Source organism: Orcinus orca, chromosome 6 (genome assembly GCF_937001465.1).
Source record: "Orcinus orca chromosome 6, mOrcOrc1.1, whole genome shotgun sequence".
Taxonomy (NCBI): Eukaryota; Metazoa; Chordata; class Mammalia; order Artiodactyla; family Delphinidae; genus Orcinus; species Orcinus orca.
The window spans coordinates 84,610,685-84,630,218 of record NC_064564.1 but is presented as its reverse complement, the minus strand read 5'-3'; the positions used below and the strand labels follow the sequence as shown (position 1 = coordinate 84,630,218).

Sequence of the window (19,534 nt, the reverse complement as noted above, 5' to 3'; positions counted from 1 at the left end):
CTGCCTGCCAATGCAGAGGACACGGGTTCAAGCCCTGATCCATGCCTACATGCCACAGAGCAGCTAAGCCCGTGTGCCACAACTACTGAAGCCCGCATGCCTAGAGCCCGTGCTCCGCAACAAGAAAAGCCACTGCGATGAGAAGCCTGCGCACCGCAACAAAGAGTAGCCCCCGCTCGCCGCTACTAGAGAAAGCCTGCATGCAGCAACAAAGACCTAAGCAACCATAAATATATAAATTAATTAGTTTTTTAAAAAAAGAATTAAATCCATGTTTTGAAAATAAAACCAAAAAGTTAGACTCAGTTCCATTGGATGTTGCAGAAAGGTGAAGGGTGTTACTGTTAAGTTTTTATTTATAGTCCTAATTTAACTTAAATCTTACTTTTCTCTAATTTTAGAATAAGGCCCTCAATGTACTTTGCTCCCAAGAGAGACTGGAGATTTTCTTTGCCCACTTATTACCCTCCCACTGTTCCACATGAAGCAAAGTAAATCCTTCTCATATCTCCTTCGAGATACTGTCAGATACCTTCAACCAATTCTGATACCATGATTAGGTGTGATTTCTTAGTTCCAGTTATGGTTCTCATCCTTATAAAACTTAGTTGCCATGTAAAAACGAGAACCTATGCAGCCACGTCGTATCCTCAGAAAGTTATTCCCTTAATGCAGTTTTCTCTCGGCTTTCCTCCAAGTTCCTTTCCTCCCAACTCTTTCTGCTTTTCCTTCCCCTTTGACTCCATCCATTCTAAACAGACTCACCTACCTCTTCCATTTTTTTCTTAAAACACCCTCTTCACTTCCATATTGTAGCTGAAACTAGTCTCTTTTACGAGGACATCATTTTCCCTGTAGCCTTTTCTAAGGGTAAAGAAATTACTGCTTTTTCCTGCTCCAAGCATGGGATTGGGTATGTAGCTAGTAGGTAGGATGGTCATAGAGGTGAAGGAAAGTGTTGATACACTCCTGGATCCTTGTTTTTAATCACTAGTCTTTGAACAAAAAGCTTATCCTGGTTTGTTTTTTTTTTGCGGTATGCGGGCCTCACACTGTCGTGGCCCCTCCCGCCACGGAGCACAGGCTCCGGACGCGCAGGCCCAGCGGCCACAGCCCGCCGGCCCATCTGCTCCGCGGCATGCGGGATCCTCCTGGACTGGGGCACGAACCCGCGTCCCCTGCATCGGCAGGCGGACTCCCAACCACTGCGTCACCAGGGAAGCCCCTCATCCTGTTTTTGATCTCTTTTTTCATCTCCACTACTTACCAAGTTTGTGTCACTGTCCTTGTTTATTAAAGACTTTTGCACTTTGCTGCTTTTTACTTGTTTTTCTAGTCAAAATCTTTCAAATTTTGTATGTTTTTTAATTTTAAAAATTATGAAATATTTCATATATGCAAGTTATAAAATGTAAAGAAGACATATGTATAAGTTTTAAAAAACCACCATCTAGCTTAAGAAATCAACTGTTGCCAATGTTTTTGAAGCTTCCATATTATATTCAGGTGCTGTCCCAAACCTGTGCCTTGGGTAAACCTCTGTTGAATTTTGTGTTCAGTATCTCTTTGCTTTTCTGTGTGGTTTTTACTACATATAGTATACCTCAATACTATACTATTTAGTTTCTGAACTTAATGTAAATGGTATCATACTTTGTGTATTTTTGCCATTGTGAAATTCATCTATATTGATTGCATGTGGCTGTGTCCTGTAGATTCATTTTCCTGCTTTTAGCGTTACATTTATATGAACGTACTGTACTGTAGTTTATCCCTTCTCTTTTTGATGGACATTTGGGTAGTCTCCACTTTTCTATTATTATTATTAGAAACAGTGTTGCCATGAATATTCTTGTATGTTTCCTGGTGTACATTTATTTGGTATTTTAATGTTCCTTTAAAAATGATGGCTTTGTGTATTTCTTGCTCTTTTTTTTCCCCTACAAAAGAGGTTTAAGTAGATGCACATTTGCATCTCTATAAGAATAAGCCTATATTTAAAATTAGAATCAAAGTGCCTCCTGTAATTTTTTTAAATTAAAATTAAGGTATAATTAACATACAGTAAAATTCACCTTTTTCCGTGTACAGGTCTGTGAGTTTTGACAAACACATACAGATGTGGGACCATTACAATCAAGATATAGGATAGTTTCAGCACCCCCCAAAATTCCCTCATGTCTGTTTGCTATCTGCGCCCTATAATTTTAAAATTAGCATTTTCGTGCTACCAACCAATTCAGTGATTGTGATTGAAGATTGTATGCTTTCATTAAAAAGTCATGTACATCATGGGGAACTTGAATTTCAGGTGTGGCACAACCCTTGATTTCAGGTGTGTGTGTGTTTAACATACACATACATTCTTTTAAAAAATATTTTCCATTATGGTTTATCATAGGATATTGAATATAGTTTTCTGTGCTATACAGTAGGACCTTGTTGTTTATCCATTCTATATAGAAAAGCTAACCCCAGCCTCCCACTCCACCCCTCCCCCAGTCCTCTCCCCCTTGGCAACCACAAGTCTGTTCTCTATGTCTGTGAGTTTGTTTCCGTTCTGTAGATAGGTTCATTGGTACCATACTTTAGTGATATCATATGGTATTTGTCTTTCTCTTTCTGACTTCACTTAGCATGATAATCTCTAGTTGCATCCATGTTGCTGCACATGGCATTATTTCGTTCTTTTTTATGGCTGGGTAGTATTCCATTTGTGTGTGTTCTTTTTTATGGCTGGGTAGTATTCCATTTGATGGACATTTAGGTGGTTTCCATGTCTTGGCTATTGTGTACAATGCTGCTATGAACGTAAGGGTGCGTGTATTTTTTTTTCAGTATGCAGGCCTCTCACTGTTGTGGCCTCTCACCCATTGCGGAGCACAGGCTCCGGACACGCAGGCTCAGTGGCCATGGTTTACGGGCCCAGCTGCTCCGCGGCATGTGGAATCTTCCCGGACTGGGGCATCGGCAGGTGGACTTTCAACCACTGCGCCACCAGGGAAGCCCGCATGTATCTTTTTGAATTAGAGTTTTGTCTGGATATATGCTCAGGAGTGGGATTGCTGGATTGTATGGTAATTCTGTTTTTAGTTTTCTGAGGATCCTCCATACTGTTTTCCATAGTGGCTGTACCAACTTACATTCCCACCAACAGTGTAGGAGGGTTCCCTTTTCTCTTCAGGGCTGTGTGTGTATGTGTGTGTGCATGCACGCACGTTTCTTAATACAGCTATTTGATAACTTTATTTTGTAAATTTACTAAAGTTAGGTGATTGAAATTTGCTGATTTATACATATAAAGAAATAGATTTCTGAAAGTACTGTAAAAATGTCTCTTCTCCAGCAAATTTATAGACTTAACAAAAATTTTAGCCAAAAAAAAAAGAAATATTTTATTTTAGAGCTTTACGTAGTTATTCTTTTCCTCCCCATTAATTAATTTATTTACTTTTGGCTGCGTTGGGTCTTCATTGCTGTGCGCACGCAGGCTTTCTCTAGTTGTGGTGAGCGGGGGCTACTCTTCGTTCTGGTGTGCAGGCTTCTCACTGTGGTGGCTTCTCTTGTTGTTGAGCACGGGCTCAGTAGTTGTGGCTCGCAGGCTCTAGAGCGCAAGCTCAGTAGTTGTGGCACACGGGCTTAGTTGCTCCATGGCAAGTAGGATCTTCCTGGACCAGGGCTCAAACCCGTGTCCCCTGCATTGGCAGGCAGATTCTTAACCACTGAGCCACCAGGGAAGTCCTAGAGTTATCCTTAAATTCATAAGATCATCAAAGGAAAGACAGGAACAAAAACTTTTCCAAAAATTGTCATAAAGGGAAATACACCATAAAGATACTAAATCATATTGTAAAGAAATAGTTTCAAGTCAGTGAGTTCCATATTGTTAAAACACAGTGGATGGGAAACAACCTAAGTGTCCATCATCGGATGAATGGATAAAGATGTGGCACATATGTACAATGGAAATTACTCAGCCATAAAAAGAAATGAAATTGAGCTATTTGTAATGAGGTGGATAGACCTAGAGTGTCATACAGAGTGAAGTAAGTCAGAAAGAGAAAGACAAATACCGTATGCTAACACATATATATGGAATTCAAGGAAAAAAAAGTCATGAAGAACTTAGGGGTAAGACAGGAATAAAGACACAGACCTACTAGAGAATGGACTTGAGGATATGGGGAGGGGGAAGGATAAGCTGTGACAAAGCGAGAGAGAGGCACGGACATATATACACTACCAAACGTAAGGTAGATAGCTAGTGGGAAGCAGCCGCATAGCACAGGGAGATGAGCTTGGTGCTTTGTGACCTCCTGGAGGGGTGGGATAGGGAGGGTGAGAGGGAGGGAGATGCAAGAGGGAAGAGATATGGGAATATATGTATAACTGATTCATTTTGTTATAAAGCAGAAACTAACACACCATTGTAAAACAATTACACTCCAATAAAGATGTTAGGAAAAAAAAAAACAGTGGATGTTTTGCAGCCCTCATTCTACATGACCTCTTAGTTGAACCCTTGAAACTCCATTACACTGGCTTTCACCACCACACTCCACTCTCCTCTCATCAGGTACTCAACATAAAATGTTGGAGCTTCTCAGGGTTCAGTATTGGGCTTCCTTTTCATTTTATAAACTATTTTGAACAATTTTTGTCAATGCCTGTAACTTCGTTGACGTACCATCTATCTGTAGTATACCAAAAAGTCCTGAATTAACATATCTAGTCTGAGCTTCAGTTGTCTGCAGAACGACTCCATGTGGAGGGATCCCTTGATTCACAGGGATCCCTTGATTTCAGGTTGTTCTTAGCAGCTTTTCTGTTTTTGTTGGTTTCATGGTTATGCTTCAGATTATTTCATTGATCCTTGTTTATAGCTTCTGTGGAACTAAATATAGCATTTGAAAACAGTACAATTACAGCATCAAGGTAAATCAGTTTTTGTGAACCAGTGATGTTCTAAGAAAAATCTAGGACTTAAGGTTGTTAATACATTATTCAGAAATTAGCCAAACAGGCCTCCCTAAACTCAGGAAGCCACTGCTGGGTTAGCAGTTATGGCCAACGAATATAGAAACATAATATTTTCACATGGTATTTTATCCTCTTCATTATGATGGAATTGCAATATGTTATACCACTACATTCCCTTTGCAAGCACTCACTGCACATAAAATTGTTCTGTTCTTTGGCCTTTTATGAAAAAACACAGACTTGGACCATGTCAAAAAGCAAAGTTCTGATTTTTTTTTTTAATGCATGGTCTGGTAACTTCTGAAAACAGAATATTTGAAGTCTCTTTTCCCTCCCGTACCTACAAGTAAAATAACATTCCAGGAGGATGTACTGTTTGAGTGGTTATGAGGTTGGATTTTGTTCTGAAATCTTTTGAGCTGAGGAATCAAAGCTGTGCATTAGAAAATTAAAGTCCTTTGTAAAGTATATGAAACAGGACTATATATATGTTGTGTAGTTCAAAGGCAGTATATTCACTGAATTGTCTTTTGTACATCTTCACTAATAGAAACATATTTTACATAAATTTGAATATAGTTTAAACAAAGACTTCGTTTGTGGAAAATTAAATGAAAGAATGTGTAGAGATCATTTTGTACATTATGTGATTCAAATGTAAAGTTATTAATTATTATTTACAAAAAGGGATCTGTCTTGGTGGTTATTCTTTATTAGCAAGTTGCTTTATGTAGAGTGTTTCAGTTTTCTAAGTGCTTTCATGTCTCTTATTTTAAATGAATGGAATTCAGTAAGTATTTCCTCTCCTGGGCCATTTAAATTTAATGGTTGTGGAATGAGAAACTTAATCTTTTGTCAGATAGAATAAGGCAAATAGAGTCTGGAAGTTTAAAAGAGGATTGGGAACTCATAAATCTTGCTATGCTTATTTATTTGTAAATCTGAGATGAATGGTAGTCCTGAATAATGAGAGGAGAGAGGACCAGATTATTGGAGATTTTATCTCCCCGACTCTAGTTGCCCCCTTGTTCCTTTGAGAAGTCCTTGGGGCTCACTAGTGTTTGCTGAAATCAGAGGCACTTTTCAATCACCATTTTTAATCTAGGACTTGGAACCTGTTTATGCTTTGGGGAAAGTTTGCATTATCTTCAAGACTTCCTGACTGACATATATATAAATATTATTTATATTTTATGTGTGCGTGTTTATACATATGCACGTGTATTTGTTTTTTTTTCCTCCCATGGTATTTAGCATTTAATCATTTCTGATTTGCTTTTTTTGAAACTGTGGAATACTTTCTTATGGGTTGTTTTCACTTCTAATAATGATGTTTTGGTTATAAAGATTTGGTGTAACAGAGGTGTAATCCTGTACTCATTTTATCAGATGCTGAATACTGAGTATAAAAGCTAGCTGGCTAATTTTCTTCTGTCCTTCCTCCCTTGATCCCTGAATCTGCATCCGTATTCTGTACTGTAATATCTCTACAGTATTCTGTACCAGTAGAGACAGTACTAGTACCTGACTTGACTCAACATCTTACAGGTTTAAGTTGTCAACATCTGGTACTTTCTAGTCAGCCTACAGGCACAGAGTCAGCAGGGACAGGAGGGAACTGCTCCCCCCTGAGATTTCAAAACGTAAATTTTTCTGTAATGGTGAATTTATCCTTAGGGACTTTTCTTAAGAGAGTCCCTTATCTCTTAGTTCAGTGGTTCTCAGAGTGTAGTCACAGACGAGCAGTACCAAGCATCATATGGGATCATGTTAGAAATGCAAAATTCTTGGGTCCCAATCCAAACTGTCTGAATGAGAGACTGGGGAGTGGACCCAACAATCTGGTGTTTCTGATGCATGCAAAAGTTTGAGAACCACTGGCCTAGGTAATAGGAGTATTCCTCCAGATTCTGCTTTGCATTTACTTCTGTCAAGAGTCGTTGTGGTACCATAATTCTAGATCAGTTTTTATATTAATTTCTAAGTTTAGAGGTTCACAGACAACATGGGTAGTGAAAAATTTGAACCCCAGCCTTGGTGTGAGGAGCTAACCTGTGGTTTGAGTTCTCAGGGATGTGATCCCTTCTCCAGTTCTCAGTACATACAGAGTAGACACTCTGTGCCAATGGCTGACTTCTTCTAGTCTTCCCTTTTATTGAAAGCATAGTACTTTGGAAATTTTGGCCTTATGCAGGGGTCTCAGTGATAGGACCTTATCTTCTGTCCCTCCTGCGAATATCAAAAAACAAACCTGGTTTTCAGTTTTCCTCTTTGTTTCTGGTCCTTGGAAATTTCTCTTTTTCTCTGAATCCAGCAATACCTTTAAATTTTTTTTTTTTGTATTTAAACCATTATTTCTAGATGTTTATGTTAGGATTTTCACTTCTGGTCCATGATTTTGTCACAGAAGTCGTTACAGTTACTTTATATCAAAGTTTATTTGATAAAATACTTATTTTATTATACTTATTTATACTTATTTCTGTTCTGTAACTACAACAGTGATCTTTCATGCCTTGTCCTATGTTGATTATAATAATTGAAAACCAGTAAACATTCTTCATAGTATTAGGATACTTGTATAGTCATTGCAGAACCAAGTAGCATGTTTGGCCCATGGAGGAGGAGTTGTAATCTTTTGACTACCTGTCCTACTCAGAGGATGCTTTAGGTGACAAAACGATATGGATTTGTTTTCATCTTTGTCCTCCACTCTCTGATTGCCTTTTTTTAAAAAAATATTTATTTTCTTTATTTTTTTGGCTGCATTGGGTCTTTGTTGCAGCACACGGGGTCTTCATCGAGGCGCGTGGGCTCTTCATTGGGGCACGCGGGCTTCTCTAGTTGTGGTGTGCGGGTTTTCTCTCTCTAGTTGTGGCGCGCAGGCTCCAGAGCACATGCGCTCTGTAGTTTGTGGCACGCGGGCTCTCTAGTTGAGGTGCGCGGACTTAGGTGCCCGACCAGGGATTGAACCCGCGTCCCCTGCATTGGAAGGCAGATTCTTTACCACTGGACCAGCAGGGAAGTCCCTGATTGCCTTTTTATATTTCTTATGATAAGAGAGCTGTGGGCTTAAGTTTTATTAAGAACTTGTAAGTTCTCAATCATACTGTTTTTGAATCCACATTGTGTATGGTATTTTTCTCAGAGTCCTCTGATTCTTTCTAATTTGTAATGATTGTTTTTCAGACCTGCTGTACTGCCATCACCCTGGGATTTCTTTTCATTGCACTTCTGGGTTACTTCTATTTCTTGGATCCTGTATTTATATATATGTCCCCAGGTGAAGGAGAGAGCATGCACGCATACATAAAAATCAATCAAGTAAAATTTTCTGAATGGATATGTGAGAAGCAACTTTGAATCTTAATACATCTGGCAAGGTCTTTGTTTTTTCCCTTATACTAGACTAATAGTTTGATTGGAGTATAAAACTCTATATTCAACATTATTTTCCCCCAGAAAATAGCATCTTTTGTTTTCTGTGGGAAGTCTAATGCTAATCTAATTCTTTTTCTTTGTAGGTTACTCCCCCTTTCTTTTTCTGGAAACTAAGAATTTTTTACACAGTTCCTTAGAGTATTAAAATTGATAAGGAATATGATGAAACCATATTGCATATAGTAAAATAACCTTTTAGTAATCCCATGTCACTAAATATCAGTTGTGGTTTCCTGTTACTTTGAGTGAAAAAGTAAGGCTTATTACCATAATCCTAATGAAGAGCTCACTTCCACATATTTCCCTTCACTTCCTAGTCTTTTTTTTTTTTTGGCTGTACGTGGGCCTATCACTGTTGTGGCCTCTCCCGTTGCAGAGCACAGGCTCCGGAGGCGCAGGCTCAGTGGCCATGGCTCACGGGCCCAGCCGCTCCACGGCATGTGGGATCTTCCCGAACCGGGGCACGAACCTGTGTCCCCTGCATTGGCAGGCGGACTCTCAACCACTGCGCCACCAGGGGAGCCCCACTTCCTAGTCTTTGTCTCCTCTTACACACTGAGAACCTTTCACAACACAAAGAGAAGGGATGGGAGACTTTCTCAGTCATCTTTCCTTATCTCCACTCTTAAAAGTAATGCATTTGTTGTAAAATAAGAATATGCTAACCCACAACCTGAACATCACTGAAAATATGTAAAGGTTGATAGCCTGAGTGTTTTTTCAATACTTAGTTATTTTGTGGATCTGTAGCATTCTCCTCCATTTGGGCAGTGAATTTTTAGAATTCAGAGTTCCATGTCTTAGCTTGCATCAAGCTTTGCGGTACAGGTTTATACATATGAAAGCCAATGATTATGATTGGTTGCTAGCATATTGTACCTCAGAAAGTCAATGTTAATCAAGTCTGTTTTACCACACGTGGAGATCACATTTCTAATGCTTATGTGTAGTTCATGTATGAGTTTGTCAAGTCTTAGTTGTTCTGTTGTTTTGTTTTAATCAGAATATCTAAATATTAATGGTTATTTTTCACTTTCTAAGTTTTAGGATTATCAGAACATAACTGATTTTCTTATTAAAATCAAGGGGTTAAAAACAACTACTTTTAATAGCACCATTAAATATAGGGAGAAAATAAGGTTAGTGTGAGGAAAGTTACAAGAGCGTTTGTATATGGTTCTGAAAACTATTTTCTATTTTAGTTATAACAAATGTGAATTATAATATTCTTAAGTATAGAAGGAAAATGACATGGTTTTTTGAATACATCTGCTAAATAATTTAGAATGATCAAAAGTAACCATTTAGCAGTTTGCTTCATTCCCGTCAGTTTAATCAGTTCTGTTTTATATGCTTATATTTTAAAATGTAACATAGTATGTAACCTCATATATTCTTTAGCTAATATTAACATTTTTGTTGTAGCAGCAGGTGCCAATCAAAAGTTCCCTAATGCCCAAATGATTAGAATTTGCAGGAGTAGACTGGAGATAGGAGAGGCTCTATTAGAAAACACACAGCCCTCATCAGACTTTCAGTTAACTTGTAATTTTGACAGTTTTGATGAAAGACTCAATTGGAAAATTGAGTTGTGTGGGGAATCCTGGAGAGTTAATAATTCAGTTAAGTGATCCATACCAATTTTATAGCTAAACCCTTGAAAACTTGAGACTGTGCTTCAACATTAACAGGTATGGGTTTTTAATTATCTACCACTCCCATGATCTACCTGAAATGCCATGTCTTTCCCAAAGATATTCTATGACATTCTAGTTAAGAACTGAACTGAACTAGATCAGTTGACTGTTTTTTAATGTTTTAAATAAATTTTACTTTGTCCACATAAACATTATTAAATAATAAATGTAATGGCCTTAAATAACAGGAATAAAGAGGCAGGCAAGTGTGATTTTAAATCAAATCAAGGGCCTACTTAAATTATACCCCCTTAAGCAGAAACTGACACACCGTTGTAAAGCAATTATACCCCAATAAAGATGTTAAAAAAAAATTATACCCCCTCCTAAATTGATCTCTCAGCTAAGAATTAATGCCTAAAAGAGTAACTGTTAACTGATGGGAGGACATAGTAGATTTTCTCAGCTGAATTAGAGCTTTAAAGAGGTGGTCAAGTACCATAGAAATTGTTTATTGCCCTGTTGTGTACCTTGTGTGTTGTTACCTGGTTAATTTTATGATATTTTAAAGAAAAGTTAACTTTTCATTTGATATTATTTACTGTGTATCTCCCTTTCCCACCCCACCCCACCCCTCGTTTCTTTTAAAGGTATTTAATTCAGGTTGATAGTGTAAGTGTATTTTTTCCCTCCTTTACACTTTGTGGTAAACATACTTAAACACCTATGCATGTAAACAGTAATGCAAAAATCCTTAAAAGATTTTATTCAGTTGATTGATTTTGTTGCATTGGCAGAGTGAAGATAGTCCAAGTCCCAAGAGACAGCGCCTCTCTCATTCAGTCTTTGATTATACATCAGCATCACCAGCTCCCTCACCACCAATGCGACCATGGGAGATGACATCAAATAGGCAGCCCCCTTCAGTTCGACCAAGCCAACATCACTTCTCAGGGGAACGATGCAACACACCTGCACGCAACAGAAGAAGGTTAGTTGGTTACAGTTACTTATTAAATTTGTGGTCATTGGTAGATTTGTGAATTTTTTTTTAACATCAGAAAGCATTTTTTCTGTAGGAATTTTATAAACACATCAACACCTTTTTACTTGTACGCTTACACACGAGAAACAACGTTACAAGTTGTTTAGATTTCTACAGTCCGTCATGAGAGTTCATTTAGCTTGTGACTGACAGAAGAAGGAATTGAAAGGCTAAATTGGTTTACCTAAAATCAATCCGTACCATTATATGTGAATTCAACTACTTTAAGGTTTAAGACTTTTTGTGGGCTAGCCTTCAATCCATATTACTGAAAAATGCATTTTATAGTTTATAACTATAAGGAAATATAGAACCATGGTCTTAGGAATGAGCAGCCTCTTTTTCGTGCAATTCTTATCCACTCCATTCTTAGAAATGAATAACCTCTCTCCAGATATTCCTTCTGTATCCTCTAAGGCAACTGGGAGCTTAATTAAGTTTCTTTAAAATTGTGGAGCCTGTGATATGAAGAGTGACTGAAATTTAGTTTGACTTTCAGTCCTGTCTTCCATATAGGACTTGCCCCTTGCTTTTCCTTCCCAGGGGAATACATTTCCTGAGCTGCTTCCTCTTTAGTAGTTGTCTGAGGTCATACCTTTCTTCTTCCAAGGAAATAGAGCATACTTGGGGTGAGACAACTGTTTATATGTCCAGGATGTGGTATTACAGACTAAATGTTTGTGTCTCCTGAAGATCCATAGGTTGATGCCTTAGCCCCCAGTGTGGATGTATTTAGAGATGAGGCCTCTAAGGAAGTAATTTAGGCTGAATGAGGTCATAAGGATGGGGCCCTGATCCAAGAGGATTAGTGTCCTTATAAGAGGAGACTCTAGGAAGAGAGCTCTCGCTAGAAACCAGCCATGCTGGCACCTTGATCTTGGACATAGTCTCTAGGACTGTGAGAAAATGAATTTCTATTGTTTAAGTGAGTCTGTGGTATTTTATTAGGGCAGCCCTAGGAAACTAATACTGAAGGAGTCTTAAAACCCATCATTCATTGTTCCAAATAAGACAAGATAAACCTGTTCCTGAGCTGTATTCTGTTGACACACTAAGACTTTTACATTATCTGGTGCAGTATTACCCAATTATATGGGAATGTTTAAGTAAAATAATGTTATGCCAACCAGGTAAAATATTTTATAGCTGTTAAATGTTATAGCATGAGGAAATAAGGTTGGTTGTTTCAAGGTTACAGCCTGAGCCCCTGCTGTAATCTTTCCTATTGCTTTATGGCGAAATGTGACGTACATTCAGGAGAACTTGTAAAACAAGTGTACACTTAAAAGGATAACACACAGGTGTGCCCAACACCTAGGTTAAAATAGAGCATTAAAAACCCTCCTTCTGATAACCCCTGTCCTGTGATTTGTCGTCACTCGCAAACATTTGAGGAAAGCCAACATTTGAGGAAAGCCAACAAAGTGAAAGAAGGGCACTGAAACTCAATACAAGAAAGAACTTGAAGAAACCATTAATAGAAGAAATAAAACAATTAAGAGAATAAACAAAATAGAATTTTAGAATAAGTGTAGCATGAGAGAAGTGGAAGAGATTGTATCCATAAAAATCAACTGGAAATCTTAGTTGGTAAAATTAATAAACAGGCAGAAAAAGCATCTTGGTCCCTGGAAGATCAAGTGAAGGAATTTTCCCAGAATGTAGTGTAAAAGGGCAAAATGGAAAGTGTGGAAAAGAAATTTAAATATAGGCAAGAGTCATCAGTTCTGAATATGTCTAATCATATTTCCAGGCGGAAACAATAGAAGGGAACAATTTAGACAGAAATAGTACAAAATCATTTTCAAGAATTGAAGAGGGACTTCTCTGGTGGCTCAGTGGTTAAGAATCTGCCTGCCAGTGCAGGGGATGCAGGTTTGAGCCCTGGTCCGGGAAGATCCCACATGCCACGGAGCAACTAAGCCTATGCGCCACAACTACTGAGCCTGCGCTCTAGAGCCTGTGAGCCACAACTACTGAAACCCATGTGCCACAACTACTGGAGACCGTGCTCCACAACAAGAGAAGCCATTGCAATGAGAAGCCCGCGCCACAACGAAGAGTAGCCCCTGCTCGCCGCAACTAGAGAAAGCCCGTGTGCAGCAATGAAGACCCAATGCATCCATAAATAAATAAATATTTTTTTTAAAATTGAAGAAAGACTGAGTGTTGAGCAAGATCTTGGTGAAATTTAAGAATATGCACAAACATTCAGAGATGAAGAATGTTGAACAATAAGAGATCCTCCCTGAATCATACATCATGATCAAGAGGGATTTATCCTGGGGTTGCAAGGATTTTTCAGTATCCACAAGTCAATCAGTGTGATACACAACATTAACAAATTGAAGAATAAAAACCATATAATCGTTTCAATAGATGTAGAAAAAGCTTTTGATAAGATTTAGCATCCATTTATGATTGGATAACTCTCCAGAAAGTAGGCATAGAGGGCACATACCTCAACATAATAAAGGCCTTATATGACAAACCTACAGCTGACATCATACTCAACGGTGAAAACCTGAAAGCGTTCCCTCCAAGATCAGGAATAAGACGAGGATGTCCACTATCGCCACTTTTACTTAACATAGTTTTGGATGTCGTAGCCAAAGCAGTCAGACAGGAAAAAGAAAAGGAATCCAAGTTGGAAAGGAAGAAGTAAAATTGTCACTGTTTGCAGATGATGTGATACTATGCATAGAAAATCCTAAAGATGCCACCAGGATACTACCAGAGCTCATCAATGAATTCAGTGGAGTTGCAGGTTACAGAATTAATATACATAAATCTGTTGCATTTCTATACGTGAATGACAAACCATCAAAAAGAGAAATTAAGGAAACAGTCTCATTTACCATCACATCAAAAAGAATAAAATACCTAGGAATAAACCTACTTAAGGAGTTAGAAGACCTGTACTTGGAAAACTGTAAGGCACTGATGAAAAAAATTGAGGATGACAAAAACAGATGGAAAGATATACCGTGTTCTTGGATTGGAAGAATTAATATTGTTAAAAGGACCATACTACCCAAGGCAATCTACAGATTCAGTGCAGTCTCCATCAAAATACCAATGGCATTTTTCGCAGAACTAGAACAAATAATTTTAAAGTTTGTATGGAGACACAAAATATCCTGAATGGCCAAAACAATCTTGAGAAAAAACAACAGAGCTGAAGGAATCATGCTCCCTGACTTCAGACTATATACTACAAAGCTACAGTCATCAAGACAGTATGATACTGGCATAAAAACAGACACATAGATCAATGGAACAGGATGGAAAGCCCAGAAATAAACCCACGCAGTATGGTCAGTCTGTGGCAAAGGAGGCAAGAATATACAATGGAGAAAAGACAGCCTCTTCAGTAAGTGGTGCTGGGAAAACTGGACAGCTACATGTAAAAAAATAAAATTAGAACATTCTCTAACACAATATACAGAAATAAATTCAAAACGGATTAAACAGCTAAATGTAAGACCAGATACTATAAAACTCCTGGAGGAAAACATAGGTGAACTCTTTCACATAAATTGCAGCAGTATTTTTTGGATCTGTCTCCTAAAGAGAAGAAAATTAAAGCAAAAATAAACAAATCGGACTTAATTAAACTTAAAAGCTTTTGCACAGCACAAAATTCATCGACAGAATGAAAGGACAGCCTACTGAATGGGAGAAGATGTTTGCAAATGATATGACCAATATGGGATTAATATCGAACATATATAAACAGCTCATACAACTCAATGTCAAAAAAAAACTCAGTTAAAAAATGGGCAGAAGACCTGAGTAGACAGTTTTTCAGAGAGGAAGTGCAGGTGGCCAACAGGTACATGGAAAGATGCTCAGTATTGCTAATCATCAGGGAGATGCAAATCCAAACCACAATGAGATACCACCTCACACCTGGCAGAACAGCTATTATCGAAAAGAACGCAAAAAACAAATGTTAGCAAAGGTGTGGAAAAAAGAGAACCCTTATACACTGTTGGTGGGAATGTAAATTGGTGCAGCCACTATGGAAAATAGTATGAAGATTTCTCAGAAACACTAAAAACAAAACTACCATATGATCCAGCAGTTTCACTCCTGGGTAGATATCCAAAAAAACCAAAAATACTAATTCAGAAACATATGCACCCCAGTGTTCATAGCAGCATTATTTACGATTGCCAAGGTATGGAAGCAACCTAAGTGTCCATCAACAGGTGAATGGATAAAGGATGTGTGTGTGTGTGTGTGTGTGTGTGTTCCACACAATGGAATACTACTCAGCCATTAAAAAGACCGAAATTTTGCCATTTGCAGCAACATGGATGGACTTGGAGGGCATTATGCCAAGTAAAATAAGTCAGAGAAAAACAAATACTGTATGACATCACTTATATATATGGAATCTAAAAAATACAGCTAACTAGTTGAATGTAAAAAAAGAAGCAGACTCACAGATACAGAGAACAAACTAGTGGTTACCGGTGGGGAGAGGGAAGGAGGACGGAGAGGGCTAATATAAGGGTAGGGGATAAGAGGTACAAACTATTAGGTATAAAATAAGCTGCAAGGATACATATACAACACGGGGAGTATAGCCAGTATTTCATAATGACTATAAGTGGAACATAACCTTTAAAATTGTGAATCACTGTATTGTACACCTGTAACTTACGTAATATTGTACAGCAACTACAATTAAAAAAGAAATAATAAAAGAAAAAAAAGAGAACCTTCTTGAAAGAATTATTAAATACTGTACTCTAGGAAGTGGAAGAATAGATGTAAGAAGTAGGATTTAATACCATTTGATTAGGAAAGGAAACAAAAAAGACATACTGCTAAGTCTGAATAAAGGTCTGTTGTTCAAAAAAAAAGAAAAAATTTCAGGAAAGATCTGAATGTAAAATGGGGACAGAGCAGAGAGAAGTAAAAATGTGCAATCTAGATGTTTTCAGAAAAATTGAATTATGTGTTTAAAAATTCAAGTGTAGTCACTAGAAGAATAGAACTGGAACATATAGCTTCCACACAATGAAACAGATAAACAACATATATAGAAAATGCAATCCAACAAAAGGCAGGTCAGTGAGACCAGGAGGGAAGAGCTTTGTGCTGTTCACAAGTGATACATCTAAAACAAAGTGACAAAGTAGTACCTATCATAGATATAAAAGTCAACTGAAAGAAATATTTGTTCATCTTATCACTGTTTATTATTTCTAGATTTTCCAATAATTCTGCTTTCTAAATGTTCTACTACAAAGGCATACATAACAGATTTAATGAGAGGCAATTCAGTAAAGACAAGGACCAAAATTGTCAAGGAACTTATGTGTCAGCGTGAGAGCTTGGGTCTTAATTTGTGTTAAGTTTGAGTTATTGAAATTATGTTTGAGTAGGGAAGTGAGAGCAAGAAGCAACAACAGAATAAAACAATATTAAAAGGGACCCTTAAAGTTTGTGGACAGGCTGAGTGTTTTTTCGGGAGATGAGTGATCTGGGCATATATTTTCTATTTTGATTGTAAGGTACACATTTTTTCACATCATAATGTCTCTAAATTGATGGTATAGTATAATCTAATTGGCAGCTTTCCTCCTCTTTTTAGTGATACATTAAACAGTCCTTTAAAATATTTTTACAGGTATAAAGCTATGTACATATACGTGAATTAGTATACATAGATAAATTTTCTTGTTCTTTTCTCTTAGAGAGACTAGAAATAGTGTAGCAGTCAGCGCACTTACCTTCTAAATACCATTCCACAGTCAAAGGAACCAGGGCTCTGGAAAACTGGTTAATTCCAGAGTTGGTATAGGGAAAATACAAGATAAGCCTAGAGCATATTGTCCGTATAGTAAGGAACAGTAGTAAAAGGGCACAGGAGCTAAACTGAATGTGCTCCCATTGGACAAAGTTGAAATAATTTTAACAACAAAATAAAACAATAGTGTGGATTATAACCTAAAGAATAAAATAAATATCCATTAGCCCATACTCATAAATAAGTGAATAAACAAATAAATGGGAGAGAGGGAACAGTTCTTCCTTATGGAATTCCAATTAATACATGTGGAAGAAATGAGGGGAGTAGAAAATCACCATTAGAATATTATAATAGTGATAGCTGAAGGTCCATTCATGCATGCTAAAGTTATTGGCAAAACTTTTAGCAGTAGCAGAATATTTGCATGGTCTCAAAGTATCTCCCCCGCCCCGCCAAGTATTTGGTAATTACAAAGGGAAGAATGGTGATTTTGTAGTAGAGGGTCTTGGCAGAAACCAATTTAGCCAAGTGATTGGTGGTAAATACATAGGCATGAGTGATGCATGTGATGTCATGTGCCCCTGGATACAATGCACTGAAAAGGGCCTATCACCTCTGTGATATCCTTTCCAGTAATGCATAACGTCATGCAGATCATGCGAAAACATCAGACAAATCTGGGTTAAAGGGTATTCTGCAGAGTAAATATGTCTTCAGAGGTATCAAGGTCGTGAAAGACTGAGGAACTGTCATGGATTGGAGAAGACTAAGGAACCATGACCACTATATGCAATGATGGGATCCTGCACTGGATTTTTAGACCGTGAGGGGATATTGGTAGAAAAACTGGGTAAAATCTGAATACATTCTGTTGTTTAGTTAACAGTATGATACCAAGGTTTATTTCCTAATTTTGATAATTATTCTAATGGAAGATATTAACATGAAGGAAAGCTGGGTGAGGGGTACACAAAAATTATATTAAAATTATCTCAAAACATTAAAGTGAGTTCGAAGGTGGATGGCATCTGAAAATCAGTGAAATACAGTATGTCAGTTTTGAAGCAGAAATGCAAAAAAGAGTTATGCTGAAAATAAAGATAGAGGAAGCAATAAATGGAGCAAGAACCTGGGGGTTAGTTTTAAGAGCACTGTAGAGGAGTTGATGTTGCAAAGGAGTGTCCCTTTTTCTTTTTAAGACTGGGCAGTTGAGAGTGAGAAGAAACAGATTTAGAGGTGCAGAGTGCAACAATTAAGGGAAAGGTGACCTGTCCTCAGTAAATGCTGCTGAGGTGGCTGTGTGCAGCTGTGTCTTGAAGGGGGCTGTTCGGCCTCTTTTGCCTAATGTGGAGTACATTTTTAATGAGGCCTGCTGCTTTTTCGAATTGTTATGCGTGCTGAGGCATTGTAAAAAGCAGTGGAGCTGAATTGTGGAATTGTAGGGAAGTGGAAGTTGGAAGTCTACTCATGATAACTTGTTATTTGTGTTAAACTATGTCCATGACAAGTGCATGGGGAGTAAAAGTGGTTTCCTTCAGTAACCAGATTCTACCTAAAAATTCTGTATATTACTGGAACATTTATGCTGATGCTATTTTGCCATCATTTCCATTCTCGGCATTTACCCAATTACTCGATTATTTGCAATTGTCAACAAATTAAATGTGTTTTAGTTATTTTATGTATTTTCTACTCTCATTTTTTAAAATTGTCATTTTGGGCATATAGGAACTATGTCTTTTCTATGTGTCTTAGCCAGATAGACAAACATAAAATGCCCATTAGTCATATGTGGATTACAGCCAAGGTACATATGCAAATTAAAATTTGTTCTAAAATGTTTATAAAATAAAGGAGGCAAAATAATAGGTTAAACCATATGAAATTGCTGATATTTGACTATATTTGCCTATAAAAGGATCAATTTTATACAATTAAACCCCCTCCCCCAAAATGACAGTGATTGGCTATTGATTTCTAAATAATCTCAGAGCTGATTATCAATTTTGTTTACTTCTGTTATATTTTGAAAAACATATACATTCTATTTAAATTTGTAAGTGTTCAGAGCTGATGATGAACCACAGCAATTCTTTAATACTCAAGCCTACCTTAGCATATACTACTAATGGATTACAACGAGAGACAATACAGAATCCTGATGGATCACAACAGTAAACATTATAACAACCTTTTTGACATTTTTGCTATATTACAGTCCTCCTGTCAGGCGCCAGAGAGGAAGAAGGGATCGTCTGTCTCGACATAATTCCATTAGTCAAGATGAAAATTATCACCATCTCCCTTATGCACAGCAGCAAGCAATAGAGGAACCTCGAGCCTTCCACCCTCCGAATGTATCTCCCCGTCTATTACACCCTGCTGCTCATCCACCCCAGCAGAATGCAGTAATGGTTGACATACATGATCAGGTATAGTAACAGAATGCCCAGGAAATACAGATGCTGAAAGTTGGTAGCAGTTTATTGAGGTTGGTTGTTTTTTATTGTAGATTTCTTCTAATTTTACCTAAAAGGAAACAATTTTACCCAAAATGAAGCTATTTTAGGTAAGTTCATCATTCTTCATTGAGGATTAAAATTTAAATTCTACACAGCTTCCTTAGAAGAAGGTTGAACTTTAAAAAATTAGGATCAAGGTTGT

The 19,534-nt window shown here is 37.5% G+C and overlaps 1 protein-coding gene across 13 annotated transcripts in view; it reads left to right on the top strand.

Annotated features, from left to right (window-relative positions):
- The window catches only part of RNF38 (ring finger protein 38), a 124,158-nt gene that overhangs the window by 74,298 nt on the left and 30,326 nt on the right, over positions 1–19,534 (top strand). For all 13 annotated transcript variants that reach the window (XM_012533663.3, XM_012533662.3, XM_033431111.2 and 10 more), the window contains 2 exons: positions 10,856–11,049; positions 19,089–19,302. In XM_012533663.3, coding sequence (XP_012389117.2) covers positions 10,856–11,049; positions 19,089–19,302 — 408 coding nt within the window. The remainder of the gene's footprint in view (positions 1–10,855; positions 11,050–19,088; positions 19,303–19,534) is intronic.